The sequence below is a fragment of the Triturus cristatus genome, chromosome 6 (genome assembly GCF_964204655.1).
Source record: "Triturus cristatus chromosome 6, aTriCri1.1, whole genome shotgun sequence".
NCBI classification, from domain to species: Eukaryota; Metazoa; Chordata; class Amphibia; order Caudata; family Salamandridae; genus Triturus; species Triturus cristatus.
Window position 1 is genome coordinate 1,380,934,290 of NC_140589.1, and position 24,002 is coordinate 1,380,958,291.

Genomic DNA, 24,002 nt, shown 5'->3' on the forward strand with positions numbered 1-24,002 from the left:
TAAACTCAACGATTGATTTTATATTGATGTCTACTAGACACGGGGCAACGGTACAGGCATCCAGTACATTGGATAACCCATTGAGTGACCACTTTCCTCTTAGTCTAGAAATTTTGAGCAGGCCCAAAGTTCCACATGGAAGCTGTACTCGTAAACCTTATCTAGACAATATTGTTATGCACAGAAAAAATGGTTACTCTTTAAAGTGGACGAAAGTGGTCCCGGATGACTTTCTCCACAACCTGATTGTGAATTGTGATCAAAATTTTGATACTTGTCTGGATGGGAATATCGATGACGCTGACTTTATAAAAATTATTTTTTTACAATTGCCACACAAATTAAAAACAGCCTATGGGTCGAACTGAAAAACCCTAAACAGAAGCAAACAAGCTGGTTTGATACGGCTTGCACCAAGGCTTATCGTAACTTCAAACATGCCTTAAAATCCCCCGATAAAGATCGCATCCTAATCAAGGCATTGAGAAATATTTATAAGAAGTCCTTGAAAAAAAGAAAAGATATTTTAAAAAAGGAAGCTTGGGATACATTGTGTGAGGCATCCATGTGCCGAGATACCGCTGCTTTTTGGCAAGTAGTAAATGCCCCTTTTTTAAACGATAATACTACAGCCAGGATAGAAGTAGCTATTACAGAGCCAGAGTGGGTGAAGCATTATTCAGTATTATATACTATGGTTAGTCATGGGGAAGACATCTTAGCAAAGGAAGATATATGGGAGGACTCCCATCATTTGAAGACTACTCTGGACCCGGGCATTTCCTTAGTGGAGGTAATTGCAAGTTTAAAAGCAAGCCTGGGGGAAAAGCACCTGGACCCGACGGGGTTCCGGTGGACCTATATAAAAACATCGACCTCTGGTGTCCGATTCTTACCCAACTTTTCAATGCTACATCCCGTACCGGTCTTTTATCTTCTTGGTGTGAGTCTATAATCGTTCCGATATTTAAGAAGGGCGATAGGGCAAGATGTCACTGTTATCGCCCAATATCGCTTTTAGACTCCACCATTAAGATTTTCGGCCGTGTAATTTTAAACAGACTTCAAACATGGGCTGATGAACATAAAATAATTAGTGATTTACAGTATGGGTTCAGGAAAGGCCTGAGCACCATTTATCAGTGCCTGAATTTGCATGTCCTCATAGAAAAATATACCAAAGTGAAGGGTGGCACATTTTTTAAACTTTTGTTGACTTGACGTCAGCGTTTGATTGCGTCACACATAGTAAACTTTGGCAGATTCTCGATAAATTAGGGGTAGAAAAATCGATCATACATTTTCTCAAAACTTTATTCAGGGGCAAGTGCCAGTCAGGTATGGAAAAAATGGAGAATGTACAGAACCATTCAGTATTGCAAGGGGAGTGAGGCAAGGGTGTGTCCTGGCCCCTTTTCTCTTTACGCTTTATATTAATGATGTCGAAAGAATATTATTAAAGGAATGCAAGGACATGCCGATGGTGGGAAAAAGATCAGTCCCAGCGTTATTGTATGCCGATGACGCGGTCCTCCTGGGTAGGACACCGTTGGCCATACAAACTATAGTCACTTCCTTCTCTGACTTTATGGTTGGCCTTGACTTGAGGATAAATTGCCCAAAGACCTTCTGTATGACATGTGGCCCTGAGGCTAACAGAAGTAGAAAGGCAGTTTTTATTGCTTCTAGCCCAGTTGATTTTACTCCAACCTTTCCATACCTTGGCGTTTTATTTGACCACACTGGTTTGTGGAATAATGCAATCAAGACAAGAAGGTTACTGTTTTGTAAATCAATAATGGCTTTAAAAAAATGTAGTAATAAGATGGGCAGGAAACCAATTTGGGAGTTGTTAACTGTTTACAGAGCAACCTGTGTTTCGATCGCCACATATGGCGCAGGACTGTGGGGATACGCAAATGTGAAGTCGTTGCAGGCGGTAGAAAACATTTTCATGAAATATCTTCTAGCTGTTCCAGAAAGTGTTTCCACATATGTTTGCCACGTTGAACTGGGGGAACCATATCTAGAAGATATCATAAAGGTCCCTCCGGTTCTGTTATGGCATAGGGTTTGGACCACCGAGGAATGCGAATTTAACCGTACAACCTTGATTGATGCGATGAGGCTAGATAATAGCGGCAAGGTTGGATGGTTAAGCTATGTGAAGAAATTTCTTATGGCTATAGGTCTGGCAGATTATTACGATGATCTTCCTTTATGCATGATATCCCTAGAAAAGCCCTGAAGGAAAAGTGTATGAAATACTTGGGAGAGTGCAGAACCGCCACTGAAATGTTAAAAAAAACGGTGGCCGCACACCAGCTAATAACGATTACAAGCAAAATGCAGCCATATGTTATGTTACAAATGAGTGACTACGAGAGGTATTTACTAACTCATTTTAGATTAAACTTATTATTCAGGTCACTTAGTTTCCCTAAAATGAATATTTGGTTGAAACATCTAAATAAATGCCCATGTGATGATTTGTCTGAGCAGTCAGACATTCATATTCTTTTCTTCTGTAAACTATATTTAATACCTAGGCGAAGATGGATTGTGCCGATACTAAAGATTATGAAAGTAAATCGTTGTCGCCCTGCCTTTTTAGCTGTTTTAAGATTAGATAACATTTTAACTGTCGTATCTATCTCTGCGTTTCTTAAGTGTTTTTAAACTTCGGAAATCTATAATATCCTGATTTGCGATTACATTATTGTGATTACTGTGTTTTATTGGATGAATTTATTTTCTTAAACATGTGATTTTATCTGTACTTTTATGGTTGTTTTAACCGAATAAAGTTACAATTGAATTGAACAGAGGTGATCACTGCTCACATTCTTGCATATGGTGGTAACTAATATAATATTGCCCTGAGGATGTCACTATTACATCAGTAATAATACCAGCTTAGGTTGAATGTTATTAACCATAAGTAGCTCTTACAGTACAGGCTGGAGATCCTGGGACTATTGTAACAAGTCTTAAGGGTATGAGTCTAGGGAAGGGTCTCCGGACAAAATCCTGTAGACCAGGAGATGAGATTACAGCCAGCTCCTGAATGTGACTGGTCGCTTGCAAAAGGTTGAATCAGTAATTCACTCCTACCTGCATTCGGAAAAAGGTAGTATTAGGAAAGTCGTACATCACCCCGGGTTACATCTTGTGAAGGGGGTGTGTGAGGTTAGGCTTCTGGCCAAGCTGAAACCTTGTGAAGATAATGCATAGTGACTACCAACCTTTACAGGGTACTGCACTACAGTGGTTCTCACTAGATCTCATTGTGTACACATATGCACAATTGTTTAAACTCTAATCAATGTGTAGATCCCAAGCAAAGGCAGTCAAGTCTTGCACTCTTGACTGATCATCATTCAAAGAAGGTGACAGTTGTTCTTCCTAACCAAGACCGGGTGTTGCGTTAATCCTGTTACTCCGTTTATCGATTTGTAGAGTTTACGTCAATGGTGCTTTAGTTCAACAACCTACAAACACACTACAGAAAACTAGGTTTTGCAGCGTAACTTTTCTGTATTCATATATTCACATGCTGTGCGTTATTCAGCAATCTTGTGGTTGGGTCCAGTATTGTCTTAGTAGCCTCTTTCTCTCTTTTTTTATTTTTCCTTTTTGTTTGCGCCGTTGAGTCATCTACCATTCGGTACTATGACATCATGACATGTATGACCTCAGACACCCACGCTGGAAATCCTTTAATGTAGCATCCATTGTATGATTCTTTTTTTTCTGCAGTTAGGCCTGAAAGTACAAGAGAGATTGGATGTCAAGGAGGAAGAAACTGTGCTGAGGTGGATTTTTTTTCATCAAAAACAACATAGTTGACCTTCGAGCATATGACGGGTATTGTGGAAAAGGAGAAAACCGAAAGGCTCTGAAAAACACTGAAGACGTGATAAAAACGAAATCCATTGTGGCCACGTGGGTCAAGGGAATTAAAGTGGTGTATGGAGCACACCCCATTTATATTTTGCCCCAAGTGCCACCTGAACCATGCACAGAATGACATTCAGGACATCTACAACATTTGTCTACTGAAAGACCATTTCTGAGAGGGGTGCGCAGTATGCACAGAAGTCCGAACCCAAGACCATCACTGTGAGATCAAAGCAGAAGTGGACGCACTACGCCTGGATCTCGTACCAGGTAAGACAGAAATCCTTCAACAATCTGGAACTGTCAGCTGAGGAAGAAAACATGCTAGAGATCACAGAGGTGGCCAAAGGCAAAGACCCCCGACCTCAAAGAAATGTTCGAGGGGCACCTAAAGAAGAAAATCAAGTGGTTGCAGTGGGACTTTAAAGCCAAGCATGATTGTGAGAAAGTGCCACTTTTTATATGGTTAGCTCCTCCCCCAGCTCCTGTTTGTCTGTTAAATGATGTGGTTTCAATTTTAGTGCACAGGGTCCCTGCCAACCAGGTTTTCCTGTTCAGTGCTTCTACCCTAAAACTGTACCATGATTGGCAACTTCAGACTCCTTTGAGTACCTGGTAAATGGTACCCATGGTACCTAGGGCATGGGTAGTAAAAAGGGTCCCCTAGGGGCCCCCTACCAAGGCCATGCCACTTCAGCTTACATGCTTTGGTGCAGTGAAACACTGCCTGTGTGCCAAGTCAACCAGCACTGCATAAGGTATAGGTACGTCACCCCTCTAGAAGGCCTTAGAAGCCCTAAGGAAGGGTGCATTGTGTCTCAGGCGTGGGCATATCTGCATGACCAGATATGCACCTACAATATTTAAGTCCATTTCTTAATATTGTACATGCCAGGGAAGCCATAGAGAGTAATGGGCTGGAAACTCGACAACAAGAGTTCCCAAGCACCATGATGGCTTCACTGAACCCAGGAGTGTTTAGTATCAAACAACTCCTCTTAATAAACCCACACTGCTGCCAGTGTTGTTGGATTTATTAAAACATTTACTAGAAGGCACCTGGGAGGTGCCCCCTGAAAACCTACCAACCCTCATGTGGTCTCTGACAATCTTTAGTCAGCCTGCCACCACCAAATATGTTTGTGGACCCCTATGGCAAGAGCCTCTGCCCTCTGAGGACAGAAACAAAGCGCATCCTGGGCAGAGGTGTCACACCTCCTCCCCTAAGATGGGCACAGTGCTCGAGAGGGAAGCTTCAAAGGCCTGCCACCTTGGTAATGTAACCCCAGCCTCTGCTGCTAGCAGCAGATGGCCACCCCCGGTTTAAATCCACTCTTTTGGCAGGAAAACTGGTGGGAAAACATAAGAGTAATAGGATGTGTGACTCCACCCGTCAGGTGTTGGAGGCGAGCTAAAGCACACTTTTCAGTGCCCACCATCTTGAAGATGCTGGTGTAGGAAGCTAGCTCTGTATTTGGTATGCCGCTAGGTTGTTATACCTGCACAGCATCCAGGGGTTCCCCTAAAGTGTACAGGGCTTGATGTAATACCCAAAGTGGTCTATTAGTGGTAGTGTGGGCGAGCAGCCTTAGGAATAGGACAGAGCATTGGAAGTCATTTTTTGGACATCATTGACCAATAATGAACACATGACTCAAAAAGGAGAACCGCACCTAATTTATAAAAAAAAAATAAAAAATAAACTTTGTATTTTATTTTAAGACCAAGACCTTCGCAATGAGGGAACTGTTTTTACTAAAAATACTTTTCACTTTAAAAACTCAACAGTGCAAGTTCTGAACATTTCAATGTTCTCCTATGGGGGAAAACAATATTGCGAATTTAAGTTAAGTACAACACTTACAGTTCCAGTCTTCGGGACCGAAGGTCAGCAAGGGGCAAGAGTCAGCGGATTACCAAAACTGCACGCACCAGCGGCACTGGGACGGCCGGGTGCAGAGGCCAAAATTGGAGTTCGGCCAATGTGTTTAAATGGAGACTGTAGGTGAACGAAGCCACATTGCTTGCAGATAAGTAAATCTGGTTGGAGGGGCCAAGCTTTTGGGATTAGTAGAACCACAGAGGGAGTGGGGGGGGCTACAAAGCAGCAAACACACTCCACCAGCAACACTGGGCCAGCCTGGGGCAGGGTGCTATTTAAGCGTCGGGTGCCCAATGCTTTTCATTAGAAATTCTACTTTCAACTAACAGGCTGCAGGCATCGCACCAGGAGGTACAGGAGGGAGAACAAGGACAGCAGAGCTAAGTAGGGATTAGAGGGTCGTAGGGGCACTGTTGAGTCAACTCACCAAGGCGCTGGGGCATCAGGTGCAGGGGTGCCTCTAGACATCGGAGTCTTCTTACCGGAGCCAGTTGCGGTCAGGGGGAGTCTCTGGATTAAAGGCTGCAGGCTTTGTCGTGGACTCCAGGAGGGGGGTCAGCCATCGCTGAACTTGAGGTCAGGATCGCTGGGGAACCTGCTCTGGGTCGGTGTGCTACCTGGACACAGGCGGTAGGCATCATGTGTAGATTGGGCAGGACTCTCGGATCTGCAGGGCACCGGAGTCCTTTGTGTTGGATTCTTAGGGGCAGAACTGCTTTCCTCGGTGTGAGAAAGTGCCCTCTTTCTGCATGGTTGGCCCCACTTTTTGCTGAATTGCTGACGTGCTTTGACTGAGTGTGCCCTGGGCTCCTGCTAATCAGGTACCCATGTCCTATGTTCTTTTACAAACTGCATTGAAGCCTAAACCCAATTGGCATCTCTGGCACAGGTCAGCCCCTGGTAAATGGTACCACAAGTACACAGGGCACTGTGACCAGAGAAGGCCTCTAAGGGCTGCAGCACTTATTGTGCCACCCTTAGAGATCCTGTACCCTTACACTCACACACTGCGTTTGCAGGCTGCATGTCTTGGTGCAGAACAAAGAAGTCTCGACATGGCACACATCTGTGTGCCATGCCTACAACCCACTGCCCTGGCATAGATCAGTCACCCTTCTAGCTGGGTGCCCTATACCAGTGGAGAGGGTACAGTTGCATGAGCCCTTCACCCCTACAGTGTCTAAGACCATTCTTAGACATTGTAAGTACAGTGCTGCCATTAAGAGTATATGGTGCTGGGAGTTTGTCATTACGAACTCCACACCACCATAATGGATACAGTGAAAACTGAGAAGTTTGCTATCAAACATCTCAGTACATTAAACCCACACTGATGCTAGTGTGGGATTTAATGAAAAATGCACGCAGAGGGCGTCTTAGAGATGCCCCTGAAAACCAACTTACCACTAGTGTCCAGGCTGAGTGGCTGCTTTCAGCTGCTACCACTAGACATGTTTCTGGACCCCTGGGTCGAGAGCCTGCTGCTCTTTGGGGCCTGAAGCAATGCACATCCTGGAACAAGGGGCCAATCCTCCTTCCCCAGGATGGGCAGGGTTCACGAAGGGGAAGCTTTAAAGGCTTGCCGCCTTTGTGAGCTTCCCCAGGCCACCTTCTGCTGTCAGCAACTGGTCCTCATTGGTTCTGACCCCCACTTTGTGCTGAAGAACCGGCAGGAAAAACAAGTGCGGAAGAGCGGTGTGCCCACCTCTGCCAACTCCACCCCTCAGGTGGGGGAGGTGAAGCGAAGCACAACTCTCAGTCCCCGCCAACTTGCAGAAGGGGGGGGGGGAAAAGCCAACCAGGGGGACAGGCTCATGCCCCCCTCCCACTGGAGGGTGGCATAATAGGGGGTGTAGCCACCCCAGGGAAAGGACCCATTGGTCCCTACCTTTTGCCTACCTGTAACACCTCTAAATCTAGTATTTAGGGGCAGTCCTGAACCTTTCTTCCTCAGACAAGAACCTACAACAAGAAAAAGGACCGAACTGCCATGCCGAAGCTAACAAGAGGAAGACGCCCACTGACATGGCCCCAGCCTTACCTGCCTTTCTCCACCTCCAACCTGCTCCTGCGAAATCCCAGTGTGTCCTGCAGCCAGCAACCTCAAACCCCGGAGGACCTGCCTGCCTTCAACCACAAAGAGTTTGTCTCCCATGAACACCAGATTTGTTCATCGGCAACGTCTGGCTCAGGCCGGACACCGCGAATCCGCCCCACTCTGCACCCGCCATCCACGGCCCGAGCTCGAGTGGGCAAACACCACGAGGAGGTCCCCCGGCGATCCTGACCCGAGACCCGGTGACCCCATGACCTGCCTCAGGCCTCCAGCCGACGCCTGCAGCCTAAATCCAGAAGGACTCCCCAACCGCGAACAGGAGCTAATAAGAAGATCCAACCCCAAAAGGCACCCCTGCACCTGACGCCCCACGGCCTTGGGTGGCCAGACACACTATGCCTAACCAACCCCTAACTTCCCAACTTACCACTCAAAGTGGTGGTCGCACCCAGAAGACCTTCGTCCCCAAGCCTGCGGTGCCTTTGCAAACCTGAAGTTCCCCATTGCAGACAGGGCGCCCGATGTCGGAACAGCACCCGGCCGCCCTAGGGCCGCTGAGGGTGCACCTTTTGGTGCTACTTTGTTTACCCATTTGCCCAGAGCTAAAGTCCAGGAGCTTTGCTCCCACAACCAAGTAGCCTGCTCGTCAGCAGCCACCAACCTGAGGCCCCCATCCCCCCTTTGGATAACATTGGGCCTCAGCAGTCTGCACCCAGCCACCCTAGTGTCACTGAGGGTGTAACTAGAGTGCATCCTTGACCCTGGGGGACCCCTGAGTCTACCCCCAGAACGGGTTTCAACACAAAGAGAGAAAGGGTTATAGCAATCAGGGATACTCCTGTTCCCCTTGAAAATGATAGAATAAACAATATAAGGAGTATACCTCGGAGAAATCAATAGTGAAAACTATGAGATACGACGAGAGTGGAAAAAAGGAAAATAAATCTTCCTTTTTTAAAAGACCCCTCACTCACCAACCTAGTTGATGACATGCTTCATCATAGGGGTCCCACATGAGTAACTGAATGTTACCCAGGTGTGCTTCAACACCTGATTTACAGTGGAGCTGGTTCTTTTTGCAACAGTGGTGCTGGTGAGTGAAAAAGTGGGTTAAAATTGTCTTTATGGTACTCCCTAAAGTTTTTTAATATGTAGCAATAAGACAAAGTTAAAAACTAGTGAGTGATACCTACCTGCGGTAGCTACAAGGAAAAGTGATTGTGGTGTTCTACATGTTTCAACCTGTTGGTGTTAATACTAGGTTTTCATCAGGACCTATGTGATGGCCGAGCGGTGTGCACACACTAAGGTGCACCTCGACTCTGGGTCGTACAAAGACCATACCGTGTACTCGCAGAAAGGATACCTCTCAGCCTTGTTTGAGAGGAAAGTAGTAATATTATTTTCACCTCTCAGCCTTCTGTGAAAGGGAATATCATCTTAAAAATAAATTAACAATCATTTATAACATAAATCTTTGCTGTATCGTGATCTGAACATCTTTCGAGTATCTCGTTTTAGTGGGGGTTTTTTCAGTCACAGGTGCTCAGTTGCACACACGCCATGCACCATCAACCTTTAGTGCACTTGTAAAACCTCATGATGAGGGTAATCATGTTAAATTTGCAGCAGGAATGAAAACACCCCTGTTCATGCATACAGACCCAAAGTGAATAATTATCAGGTGGGTGTTTTCATGCTCATCAAAACCGTGAGCGTGTTTTGTTACAATGGAGCTATTCAAAAGCATCTCTGCACTAATTAGTGCGAAAGTGATACGACCTAAATACAGATTGACTGGGTAATGAACACATAAAAAGAGAATCCAGGTTAATGCTTACTGAGGGCTAGTGTTTGCCTCGCCTTATGGAAACCGAGGGCGGGGCGCTGGCTCTAGTCACTCTGTGAGTATTTAAAAACACAAAGTTTAACGAGTATTGCAAGTAATTTGACCAGCGTAGAGGGGGTTATTAGTGAAAGCGGAGCCCACCCGTGTTGGCACATTGCACTTACTACATCAAACCATGCCGCCCGTATTCCTGCCTATGGTGACGCCCTGCATGGAATTCTGAGGATCCTGCGCTGGGCTTCTCTGGAGCATTTAACCCGGAAGATTGTGGTCTGCTTCCTGCCACGTGGCGCGTGACGAAATAGCGCTAAAGTGTGGTAGCAAAACAGAGGGTGTATCTGTGGGCTTATCCGGAGGCGTATCTCCTCCATCGTGGTAGGTAGAAAGGACTCCTCTCAACAAGTAGTCAGTTAACCCAGTTTGCATGAACGTTGTTTTAATACGGAAGTAGAGAATAAAGAAAATAAAATGGCAGATGGTCATTGCACATATTTTCCATAAGGTGACTGAAAATAAGTAAATAGAAAAACAACATGCCAAACTAAGTCATGCTGTCTTGGTACCAAATCAGTCAAGGGTTCTTAACTTGTCTGCGGCCCCAATACCAAATGTTGTTTGATGTTAGATGATCATCGTGCATAAATTATCTCAACATATAAACCAAAAATCCCCATTAATAAAGGGGAAAAAATGAGAGAGGGGCCGACAGGCAGAGCTAATAGTCATTCTGTCATGGCCACAATTTCTTCTAAGAACCTAATGTCCATACACCAGATAGTGACTTCCCAGTGCTGCTTCACAAATGTTCTATTGGCAAGTGAAGAGAGAAAGGTTATCGTTGCTTGACTGAGTTCCATGGTATGTTATCTTAAAGCCCATTAATGTTGGAGGACAATCTGTAAATCCAACGTTACTCCTTTTCAAAGAGGCATTGTGATGTCTGTTCATTCGGGTGGACTTGTTCAGTGATAGTCCATTTCATATCGTTGATAGTGTGGTTGACATGGAGGAAATGTTCAGTCAGTTTAGTTGTTCCTTTCCTGCATCTGACTGTGCTCCGATGTTCACAGATTCTTTGCTTGATTTTTCTTCCAGTCATACCAACGTAGCAAAGTCCACAAGGGCACGTTATCAAGTACACAACGTTAGTGCTATTGCAGTTGGTATGTGCATGGAGTGTCCACACACTCTCAGGTTCCAAATTCAATCTTTTTGTTGCAGTGGTGAGATGACACACGCTGCAATTTCCGCAAGGGTAGTGACCTACAATGTTTGGTAGGCCCCAAGGGTTTAGCACTGTGGTTGTCTTGAGCTGATCCTTTTTCTGGGGACGTGTGGTCACCAGTATGTCTTTGAGACTCCTTGCCTTTTTAAATGAAAACTACGGTTTCTCCCAATGATGTGCACCTGTCTGAAGAATCCCCCAGTGTTAGTTAATGTATCGTGTTACTTGGTTGGAAACCGTACTATATGTCGTCACACATGTTAGTGGAATGTCTTGTGTAGTGTTTTCATCTTCTTCCAAAAGGGCATCACGAAGCGGTGATATTACTACTTTCCTCTCACAGAAGGCTGAGAGGTAACCTTACTGTGAGTACACAATATGGTCTTTGTATGACCCAGAGTCGAGGTGCACACCTCTCGGGCCATCACATAAGTCCTGATGAAAACCTAGTATTAACACCTATAGGTTGAAACATGTAGACCACCACAATCACTTTTCCTTGTAGATACCTCAGGCCAGTTAAGCCTACCTAGGTATCACACACTGGTTTTTAACTTTGTCTTACTGCTCCATATTAAAAAACTTTAGGGAGTACAATAAAGACAATTTTAACCCACTTTTTCACTCACCAGCACCACTGTTGCAAAAAGAACCAGCTCCACTGAAGCACACCCGGGTAACATTTGGTTACTCGGGTGGGACCCCTATGATGAAGCATGTCGCCAACTAGGTTGGTGAGTGATGGGTCTTTTAAAAAGATTTATTTTCCTTTTTTTCACTCTGGTCGTATCTCATAGTTTTCACTATTGATTTCTCCGAGGTGTACTCCTAGTGTTTATTCTACCCCCAGAACCTCAACTCTCACTACCAAAAACATACCTCAAAACCGATAACACTATGTTCGAGGCATGTGAGCTGTAGATCACATGCTGTGCATAGCTCGTCCGGATGTTTGCACTTTGTTTTTGTTCGAAGCCACGAGGTAGGTCACTCCTCCTTTCAGTGATAGTGCGCATGGGCATCGACTCCATTGTTAGATGTTTTTTTTCCACCACAGATTTTGAATGTGAATTGCTGCGCTCCGGTTCGGCAACGTTTCTCTGGTTCCCTTTGACGCGCCTTTTCCCCCAGGATGGGCCAGTGCTCAAAGGGGAAGCTTCAAAGACCTGCTGCCTCTGTAATGCGACCCACAGCCTCTGCTACTAGCTGCAGATGGCACCCCCCCAGTTTAAACCCCCACTTTGGGCGGCAAAACTGGCAGGAAAATCTAGAAGAATACGGGGTGGGCCCACCTGCGCTAACTCCACCTCTAAGGTGGGGGAGGCAAGGTAAAGCACATCTTTCAGTCCCAGCCATCTTGAAGTTGATGGGACTCCTCCAGTCAGGGCTCCCCCCCCCCCCCCCCCTCCTCCCCCCAAGGGCGGCATAAAAGTGGATGTAGTCACTCCATGTAAGATGCCCATTGGCCCTACCTACTACTCTCCTAAAACACCCCCTAAATTTAGTATTTAGAGGGCTCCCCCAGGTGTAGTAACTAGATTCCTGGAACCTACGAAGGATGAACAAGCCATGCAGCAATGCCTAAAGAAGACTATTGACTTAGCCCCAGCCCTACCGGCCTGTCCTCTGCTTTAAAGACTCTGCAAAGAAAACAACGCCTGTCCTGCAGCTAACGATTTCCAGAATCCTTAAGAAGCATGCCTGGTCTCCAACAAAGATCAGATCTCCCGAGCACAGCAGCCTGTCCAGAATAATCCAACTCAAAGGGCTCCAGACCCAGCTGGAACCAAAACCCACGGCCAGACCGAGTGGCTCACCTGTCCAGATAAGTCTCCCCAGTGATACTGACCGCGGATCCAGCTTTGGCTGACCTCTCCTGAACTGCACGACGATGCCTGCAAACTGAATTCAGAGGCTCCCTCTTACCATGACCTGCTTCGGTAAGAAGAATCTGATGTCGAAAGGCACCCCTGTACGTGAAGCCCCTGTAACTTGGTGAGCTGAATCAGCGGTGTCCCTATGGACCTTTACATCTCTACTGACTGCTTTCATTGAGCTCTTTCCCGCTACCTCTGGTGCGACAAAAACTAAAAAAAGAGAGACAATACATTGAGCCTCCTCTAACTCGCCACACGAAGGCATCGAAACTCACAAAAAGAGAAGGACTAAACCACACGACAGTGGAGACCCTGCTGCAGTACATTCCGTTAGTGCCTTTATCCTAAATAAGTTGTTAAAGGTATGAAGAAGAGGGATAGAAGGGAAAATCAATAGAATTTTTAATACTGCCCTCACCCACTATGGCATGCTTTATCATAGGACAGCTAACAACGTCCACGTGCAGACCAACACACTGGGTGGAGCGCTGATTTTTTTGTGTGATGTAGAGAAACGGAAAAAGAAGGTAAGGAAATGTTTCCCTGATGAGGGACCACTAGTGCAGAAGGAAAGTGAGAGAAACCGCCTAAGGGGGTACCACCTGAACTCCTTTATTATTGGTCTACCTTGACAGAATTAAGTCAAAAAGGGTGTGCAGAAGGAGTTACCTCTCCTTTACCCCATCTGCATTTGCCAACATGTTTTAGCCAGTCTTGGTTGTCCTAGTGGGTCACTGGCCTTCTTCAGGGTATAGATCCCTCTTGAAACTGGTCTATGTTACAATCTGACCAATTTTGGAAGAAGGTTAATTCAACCTTGTTCATCGTAACACATTCACCAATAGCATCTGTAGGAAGATATTTAAAATCATAAGAAATTCCCTCTAACCCCTATGTACATTCAAGATAATTCAAAGTTGCTTTGATGTATAAAAAAAAAAGACAAAACGCCTCTGTGTAGTTTTACAACGGAGGCATGTTATTCCCCCAACGTGGGATATTCCATGTCAGCCTCCTGTGCGATGCCTGCAGCCTGTGTCGAAGTAAAAATTTCCTTTGAAAAGCATTGGGCGGCCAACGCTGAAATTGGACCCTCTACCCGGCCGCCCCAGAGCCGCTGGTAGTGTAAAAGCTTGGCCCCTGCAACCATTCTACTTACCTGCAGGCAGTGTGGTTTCGAGCACCCCAGTCTCCAATAATACGCAATGGGCCCAACTCTGATTTTGACTTCTGCACCAGGCTGCCCCTGTGCCACTGGTGGTGCAATTTTGGTTCTCAGCTAACCCTTGGTCCCGAATTCTGGAACTGTAAGTGTAATACCTGTTTAACCACAGTGTTATTTTCCCCTTAGAACAATTTCTGAAGAGTGCATTGCTATAATAAGTGTCGACTTTTGAAAGTTAAAAGCATTTACAAATAAAATGCAAGCAAAGCTTATTTTTCTAAAATTGGCGTGGATCTCTTTTTTTTTTTTTTTTAGTCATTTGTCCATTATTGGTCAATGTTGTTCAATAAATGTCATACACTCCTCTGTGTTAGGCCTAAGACTGCTCGCCCACACTACCACAAATAGAGCACTTTGGATTTTACATTGAGACCTATACACTTTTTGGGAACCCCTGGACTCTGTGCACGGTATAACTACCTAGTGGCATACCTTATACGAAACCAGCTTCCTACAACATGTTACAATAAATCCCACACTGGCATCAGTGTGGATTTAATGTGAGGAGTTGTTTGTTACCAAACACTCCTGTGTTCAGTGAAGCCATCATGGTGCTGTGGAACTCGAGCTGTCAAGTTTCCAGCCCATATATTCTCTGAGGCTTCACTGGCACTTGCAATATTAAGGATTAGACCCCAGTATTTTAGGGCCATGTCTGATCATGCAGATATACCCACATCTGGGATATAGTGCACCCTGCCTTAGGGCTGGTAAGGGCTGCTAGAGGGGTGACTTACCTATATCTTAGGCAGCGCTAGGTGGCATTGCATACATCTAGTGTGCTATGTCGACTTCTGCATTTTGTCTGCACCAGGCCAGACATGCTGCAGTGGCAGTCTGTATTGCCTAGGTGAGGGGTCCCTAGGGGACAGTCTTCAGTCCCCATGTCCTTGTTACCCAGGTGCCTCTTACTAGGGATGTAGAGGCTCTGAAGGGCCAATTGGGGAACAGATTTTAGGAAGAAGCACTGGCACAGGGGACCCAGTTGGCAGGGTCACGATACACTACATTCAAAATCACATCAATACCATTCAAAAAGTTGGGGCTAACCATGTCAAAAGAGGCCCTTACTAACAGTGGGACTTATCCAATCAGGGCTAGAACTATGTTCCTTCCCACAAGAGGGTGGCATGATAGTGAGTGCAGACACCCCAGGTAAGGAACCCATTGATCTCTACCTGTTAATCCCCTTTAACGCCACTAAATCTAGTGTTTAGGTGGCTCTACCAGACCCTGAAATCAGATTTTGACGACCTACGAAGAAGAGCCATGTAGCAGTGATGAATGAAGGCACCAACTGACTTGGTGCCAGACCTACCATCCTGTCTTCAACCCTCAAAAACCCAGCTGAAGATGATCGACTCGCCCCCCCCCAGACAAGCGACCTTCAAAACCCTGGGAGGACTGCCTGCCTTCAAGAAAGACTCCTATTCACCCGTGGACAGTGGACCTATCCAGAAGAAACCATCTGCAAAGAAAAAGGACTCTGCCCTGAGGAACCGCAAACTCTCCTCCAGATCCCCCTCTGCACTCGACGCCCACTGCCAGAGTCCAAGTCGCCCACTGGTCCTGAGAAGATTCCCCAGTGCTTCTGAGCCAGAGTCCACTGTGGGCTGACCCCTGCAAGACTCAACCTCGACACCTGCAGCCTCTGCTTGAAGACTCCATCGACACCCCCCCCCCCCCCCAAACCGACCGCGACCTGCCCAGTAAGAGTTTTCCGATGCCTAAGGACATCCCTGCACCGGAAGCTCCTGTGCCTTTGGTTAAGATTGTGCGCCTGGCGCTGTGTTGGCACTCTGCAACCGTCTGCCCCTGTGCCGCCTAAGGTGTATGTTTGGTGCTGCCTTGTGGCCCACTTGACTTAACTCCAGGAGATCGACCCTGACGCCTCTTAACACATATGAGAACAGCACGACTCTGAGTACCCCTAGTTTCCATTGGTTAACATTGGGCGCCCAACCTCGAATTGGACCTCTGCACTTGGCTGCCCCTATGCCGCTGGTGGTGCACACTTGGAACTGGTTTGAACCCTGCCTGCTGTTGATCAAAGACCCCGGAGACTGACTCTGAAAATAGAGCTCTTACCTGCCAAAACCGCATTCTTTTTTTCCTCCCATAGGTTAACATTGCAAAGCTTGAAAATTGCAGTGTCCACTTTTGAAAGTATAAAGTATTTTCCCTGAAAAATGTACTTGACTTTCTGCGAACATCTTAAATTTGAAAGAAGCTTATTTTTCTAAAATTGGGGTGGATCTTTTGGAGTGATGTTATTAATCACTGTGTGCATAATACATGTCTTAAACTTCTCTGTGTTAGGCGCAAGGCTGCTCGCCCACACTACCACAAACAGAGCACTTTGGCTTTACATTGAGCCCTGTAAACGTCTGGGGGAATCTCTAGACTCTGCATGATACAAACACTTAGTGGTATGCCATATATAAAGCCAGCTTCCTACAAGAGACTCGTTCCCTAGGAGGTCAGAACAGTGTCTCGGGTGTCAGCCTGGCAGAAACCAGTCTGCAAGCACTCCGGAGGCTGGTAGTTTTTCAGGGGGCATCTCTAGAGTGCCCTCTGAGTGCATGTATTGGTAAACCCATCACTGTAATCAGTGTGGGTTTATCAATACTAGATGTTTGATACCATACATCCCTATTTTCAGTGAAGCCATCATGTAGCTGGTGACCAGCACATTTTAAAATGGTTTCCCTGTCAGCTTGCACTGGCAGTAATAGGATGGACCTTCTCATGCAGGCATGCCCTCACATGTAATATTTAGCACCCTGCCTTAGGGCTGTCAGGCCTACTATTGGGGTGACTTATAAACATCACATGCAGTGTTAAGGGACATGGCACACAGGGATGTGTGAAATGCCATGTTTTCACTTTTGTCTGCTTCAAGACATGCAGCCTGCATTGGCAGCCTTGCATGTGCTTGGTTAGGAGTGCCTTAGGGTTCCTCAATTTGTGCTGCTGCCTGTAGGGACCCTCTTTAGTACCTCAGGCCCTACGTAACCGGGATACCATTTACTAGGGATTTACAGATGGCGCTAAAAGCTTATTAGCCTGGTATGGTACACCAACACACCACCATTTACATTATCAAGGTTCCTAAGTTGCCTTCTCTTTTATACACAATGAATTTTGACGTACATTGGAGAGTGTGACAATACAGGATAACATTCTCTGAATCGGCGTTGCTTGCATTTCTTCTTTGAAAACACACTAACGACACGTTGACCATTCAATACAAGGGATACATTTCAGTGTGCAAATGTCGTCATTATTATTGTCCGGTAGGAGATGATGCCATCCAACTGGAATAGACAATTGCAGCCTGACAGGGGTTACGACATGGGTACCGTTTATTATATATACAGAATCACTTCATTTTTTAGAGGAGAGGAGCACTCATCTGACACTGCGAGATGACTGCATGCCGGAATTCCAGCTCAGTTGATTTCTGTATACCAACACGAGGGATGTCCAGCTCTTCACCAAGTTAGGCAGCGTGATGACACTTACCTGCATGTAATGGGGAGTTAGTTCACCCGTACAAGGATTTGGCAGATCACCCCCCCCCACCCCACGCTAGGCTAAGCTAGACTAGACTAGACTAGGTTAGGGAGCACCAGGTAGTAGTGCGCTATACTCAGTATTTATATGCCAGCGTATATTTACTGTTATAGCACAATGGTGAATTATTTATCCTTTTCACTGTTCTCATAATGCTAATTTCCCTATTCTGTTTCATTCTACTGAATATCGCAGTGCATGTATTTTATACAAGAATCATAATGCTTCAGTAAATATTGAATTGCCTTCCTGAGACTTTCTTGGGCGTTTCTTTGGGTGGTGGTGGGGGGAATCAGCGTTGTCATGTTCTGAGGTTGCACATACATTTATCTTGTAAGGTTGGGGGTGCAGGTGGTGCACTGTGGGCTAGTAGGGATACAGGTCAACGTATCCCAAGGGTGTGCATGGAGTTGGTCTCGTACAAATCCTGACACTTATGTTGTCCAACAAACGCACAGTTTTATCTGTGAGGTACAAGCCGTACAACCGCACCTATCTGAAAAGTGTTTTTTTTTTTTTTTAAAGGGCCAATAACTTATTCCAAGAATGTAAGATCATTGCCAGTATCTGCCCAAAATCTGTTCTGGACACTGCAGATACAGCCAGTAGGCAATTATTCTCTGCCACAACTCTGTGCCAACATGCCTGGCTAAGAGTATCATGGTTTAAACCAAATGTGCAATCCTTATCAACATGCCCTTTACAGAAAAGTCTTTTTGAGGAATGTGTGGATGAGACTTTACAGCGCTTATAAAGACAATGACACACCAAAATCCATGAGGGCATTGCAATGCAGAGGGTTGTTTCCATCGGGCATGCAGCAGAGTAAAAACAAACACCTCCAAGAGTGGGCATGCACCCAGCCACCTTGGATGCCACATTCACACAACAGACCGCTGCCATTAGAGCTCCACTAAAAAGGCAATAATGATCACCCTCAAGACAGGCCTTTCAAGGAAGGGACGGGGGTGGGGGGTGAAGAGGAAGGAACCATCCATTACAAAGTGACTGAGAAAACCTTTGTACACAAGTGACCCAGGTGAGGAAGAGGATTCAGAAAGAATTTGGGACTGATCATCTGTGGCAAATTAATATTAAACATCATCCAACATGGTTAATGAATAGAATAACAAATGCACCCCCCTCAGTGCCATAAAGGAAAAAGAATAACAGGGAGGAACAAAGTCACCTACAACAAGAAGCCAATGACCTCTTAAGCAAGAGGGCAATAGAAAGGTCTCCACTAAGAGAAACAAAAACAGGAGTGTACTCCACATACTTTCTAGTACCAAAGCCAGACAAGACTCTAAGACCTTACAGGACCTATAGGCACTCAACTAGTCAATCAAAACACAACAAATCAAGATGACAACATTAAAGGAAATCATTCTTCTAGAAAATGGGGACTTAATGATAACCATAGACTTATGTGCAGGTCTTCCAGTTAGTTCATCAGGGTCTGCACTAGTGGGAGACGTCTTCCAACCTTTTGTTTGTCGCGCTCCTTCAGCCCTCCAAAGAAAAATCATTGACTCGTCACGGACTATGCTTCGCTGAGCTGGGGTGCCCATCTGGACAACATGACTGAGCGATGCAGCTGGCAGTTTCTTTCCATTTGAGTTTTTCTTGTTTCTATCTCGGGGTAATACCGTCCAGACATGCTAGACAATACAATCGCCATTTGTTATATCCACGTACATGCAGTGTGAGTCTATTGACTCTGCTGGGAGGTGATCTGTCAGGGCAAAGGAAATGGGTAATTTTCCTGGCAGTTGCTCTCCTTACAGAGGACCTCTGTGTGAGAGAAAATGCTTTGTTGCCTCTAAATGGAATATCACATGTGGGAGCTGTACCCAGCAGTAAACTAGGAGATCTTTTCCAGACAAGGGTATCTATATATAGATCTATTTGTCTTGGTCCAGAAAAAAATATCAATTTGGCTTCTGACTAAGGTCCAGTGTAAAGTGCAGTGGGATAGAGTAAAGCTATTTCTAATCTCCCCAGATTGGGTGAGGAGGATCTAGTATGCTGAGATATTGGAACTCCACATTTGGCTACATCTTTCTTTCCTGCACAGGATATGACCTGCCCTAGCAGCAGGACAGTCAGATCCTCAGCCCAGTCTTCAAATGATGCACCTGCATGTGTGGAGATAGAGTGGTGCCCTTTAGCATCCATTTGTGTGCCGGCTGAGATTCCAAACGTCATCTTGCCTGCAGGTAAACTCATTAAACCAGTTTTTGTTGGTTGCTGGAACACATTTTTTCAGGGTGCGAGTCTGAAGACATGAATCCATTTCAATCCCTCATTTCAGACTTTTTGCCGTTCACGGTCTCTTTCCCAGAAGGGTTTCGCAGTGGTGACAGTTAAATGCTTTGTTGTGTTCCTAGGCACATTCATGTGCCACTTATCCAGCCATCCTTGTGAGATCCCCACTAGCATGTGCCCCTGCACCCCACGTGTTGTGCCTAAGTGGGATTTGGATCTTAAGTTGACTTTCTTCATGGCATCCCGATATGAGCAGTTGCACAGGTACCCAGTTCAACTTGTTACTGTATTGTCGGTGGCCATAATGTCAGCCTGTAGGCCCTCTACGTTTGTCCACCTTTCACCATTTTCTACCCCCATAAGCCGGTTATTCATACCTGCGCATCCTTCCTACCCATGTGGCATCTTCTTTTCTCTTGGGCCATTCTGTTAACCCTTCTTTTTCCCTCCTAGCCATACCAGAGAGTAGGAACTGAGATGCTGAAACCAAGGTTACGTGTTTCCTACTACATCAGCCTCATTTGAAATGACCGAGTTGATTATCAGCGTTTTGTTTGATCTGCAGGAGCGGTTACAAATAGTTTTGGTGACCAAACATTTTTCTCAGTAGGTCATCCATTGTAGCAATCTCTGCTACGCCTTAGCCAAAAAAGGTACCATTCTACTGTCATGGCTGCTTCCACTGCTCTTGTTCATCCTTTAGCCATTGAGAAGTACTATAGCCTGAACAAACGTTAAGTGATTTGTTTTTCGCAGTCATTGATACTTTCTTGGTTCCTCAGGATGCCTCTACGTACGCCTCGAGCCAGTTAGGAAATGTATCCTGAACTGACGCCAGTGCTACAATTGTTCTTTAATTGTGTCGTTGCATCCTCTGGACAGAGTCAAAACCCGTAGTGCGTGGTGCCATTTGAAGGTGATGGCAAGCAATTGTTTGGGAAAGGTTTTTCCAGAGCAGTCTTGCACTTGGTAGGATATTCTTAAAGTGCAGATACTACTGGAAGATTATGTATCCACCTTATAATAGTTATTATGGTGAATAACTTTGTCTTCCATTTCTTTATTTTTGTCTTCCTGAATCTCTTTTCTTCCAAGTTAAAGATGGTGATTTTTTAAAACTTTATATGAAGCTAGATTTTTCCAAATTAAAACAGTGCGTCTTTACTACATGCTTTGAGTAACAATTATGTTTTAGATTTTCCATGGGAAATCTATAAAAGTATATATATTTTTTCCTCTTTATCCTAAGGGTATGGACGATATGCAGGTCAGATGTGCTGCAACAGATATATTTTCTTATCTGGTTGAATTTAGTCCATCAATGGTCAGAGACTTTGTCATGCAAGAAGCCCAACAAAGTGATGACGTAAGTATCATGACAAAAAAATGAATTTGAATTGATCATATATAATATTCAAGCAACTTCTCTATCATTGCATTTTTCTCTGTATACGTTAATGGTAGACTATCTTGGTGTATTTGTGGCATCCCTGGAACACATTTTTGTTGTATCTTTTTATTTAAAGAAAAGCATGTGCAGGAGCTGACGTTTTACATTTTTATAGCAATGTATATATTTAGCCATTTGACTGAAAAGCTGCATTCTCTTAATCATTTTTAAATGTCACAATTGAATGAAAAAGTAGCCCCTAAAAAGGTTGCAAACATACTGACACACAGAGCCTAATTAACTGCATCTTTAAAGGTTCCTCAAACTGGGGCATACCTCCAGCCCCCAATTAATCATACATAAAGATCTTCTTACACAGTCCACATGGAATAGGCGGCACACCACCCCAAGATAGATTTCACACAGATTTAGAATCTCACCATAGCAAGAACAACCATGCCCCTTGTGCCTTGCTCATCTACTAACCCATTTGTTTCTGTAGGCACCTTGTATGTTGTGACTCATTAGCAATGAAAATGGACAGGTCTTGAGGTTTGTGTACATAGAGAAACCTTATAAAAATCTTGGAAATTAAGTACATCTTAAATGATTGAAATGCACTGGAAAATGTGTTAGGAGTCTAGTTTAAAGCAGTAAAACCACTGAAATTCTCCAGTTAGGGCTATAAACGCACACAACGTACACCATAAATTACGGTGCAATGCATAAGACGACTATTTGCTAAAGTAACATAGTTAAAAACAGTTAACAGTAGAGCAGCATGGTGGGCACCATGATTTACGATGGTCTATGTGCTTTTATAACACTAACAAGCAAATTCCGTTGCGTTTTGCACTTTTGAGTTGCCACCACAAATGACCCTTGTTCAGTGTGTGTGTGTGTGTATATGTGTGTATATATATGTGTATATATATATATATACACACACACACACACACACTTGTTTTTAATAATCTCCTTTGTCTATTCCTTAACCATTATCCCAGCTATTTTTAATTGTTTTTTGTGAGAGCCTTTGAGTGGGAGGAAGGATGAGAATGGATTTTGTCATATGCCAGACTCACTCCAACAAAGTGTAAAATCGGTGGAGATGCCATTCAAAAGGCTCAGTGCAATTGTCTTTCGGTTGCTATATGCATGCCTAAACTCGGCATGGGAAGAAATACAGAGAACTGCTAGCAGTGTGCAAGAGGCTGGAAATTTCTACCAGAAATAATGTCACAGAAGGTAAGTAAATTATTTTTCCTTGTTTGTCATCAACCTTACACCCCCTTTACTTTTCTTACCGCAATTCAAGGATCTAGCATTCTTATTTTGTTATTGATAATAAAGTTCCCTGTTATATTAAAATACTTGAATTTTCATTTCAGTAACAGAGAACCATGTTTTTAATCGTATATCTCTAATTTTCTTTCTGCAGTATGCATCCAATTGTTTGTAGCGCCTCTGCCCCGCTTATTACAGCTCATAGACTTTATTTTGTGTGACACCTGCTCTGAACAGCATTTTCTCTGTGTAGCTGTGTGCCCTTGAATATCTGTCTGGTCAGACCGCCATTTTTTTCTATTTTGGCTTAATTAATAACCTACAGAAGTGTCATCAATTGCATATATTTGTACAACTATACTATGCAGATGTGTATCATTTACACAGGTTGATACACCAGTGACACAATGTACCAACATGGGCAAAGCAGCTTGTTTGATCAGTTTAATAAAAACAACCGAACATGCATCATATCTAAAAAAAAAAAAAAAAAAAAATCCCTACCTTGGCATCCTGTTAGAGAGAGATATATATACATACGAGGCATATGAGCTGCAGATCACACACTAGCATAGATCGCCATCTGGTGTTGGGCTCGGATGCTTGCACGTTGTTGTCTTGAAAGAAGTCTTTGTAGTCACGAGATAGGTGACTCCTCCCTTGGACGATAGTGCGCATGGGCATCAACTCCATCGTTAGATTGTTTTTTTCCGCCATTGGGTTTGGATGCAACTTTTCCGCTCCGGTTGGAAATCTCAATTCCAGCTTCTCGAAGCTCAAAATTTACAGAAAAACCATCGCCTGCATCTTCGACATCGATTTCGGACGTCGCCGCGGGCAGATCCACGCAGTAAGGCCTAAGGCTCTTGGAAAGGACGCCTTTCAAAAAATGCCCCCAGTGTGGAGCAAAATTTCCGCACAGTGACCACCACAAGGTCTGCAACCTGTGCCTATCACCTGACCACGATGAGTCAAGCTGTCCAGCCTGTGCATCCTTTCGATCCAAAAAGACCATCCGAGATCGAAGGGCTAGAAGACCCATCATGGCACAGAGACCAGCTCCGGAACTGATGTCCGATGTCCCATGTGCCAGAAGAAGATTCCGAGGATCTCAATCATCTCCGAGGCAGAAGACTCAGACGACCCCATCACTCCTGGGCAACGTGTGAGTACTACTGCCCCTGCCCCTGCCCCAACCCCACCAAAACCAAAGGCAGTGGTCAAGACTTCGCTTGTTGGCCCCAGTCGAGACCGAAAACATCCTTCAGAAGCCCCGCCTCCGGGCTCGGCTCCGAAGAAAAAAGACAAGCCTTCCGGTAGCTCGGGACCGAGCAAACCGCATGTCATTGTCCCTTCGGCACCAAAGCCAAAAGAACACTCTGCGCCGAAATCAGATCCGACGCCTTCCACCTCCAAATCGGCCCCCTAAAACGCCAAGGCCCATAGATAAGCCGGCTTCGAAAGTTC

General features: G+C 45.0%; 1 protein-coding gene across 4 annotated transcripts in view; it reads left to right on the forward strand.

The window, feature by feature from the left end:
• PPP4R3B (protein phosphatase 4 regulatory subunit 3B) overlaps nt 1-24,002 on the forward strand; it is a 455,240-nt gene that overhangs the window by 224,756 nt on the left and 206,482 nt on the right. For all 4 annotated transcript variants that reach the window (XM_085612383.1, XM_085612385.1, XM_085612382.1 and 1 more), the window contains exon 7: nt 21,108-21,224. In XM_085612383.1, the coding sequence (XP_085468509.1) occupies nt 21,108-21,224 (117 nt within the window). The remainder of the gene's footprint in view (nt 1-21,107; nt 21,225-24,002) is intronic.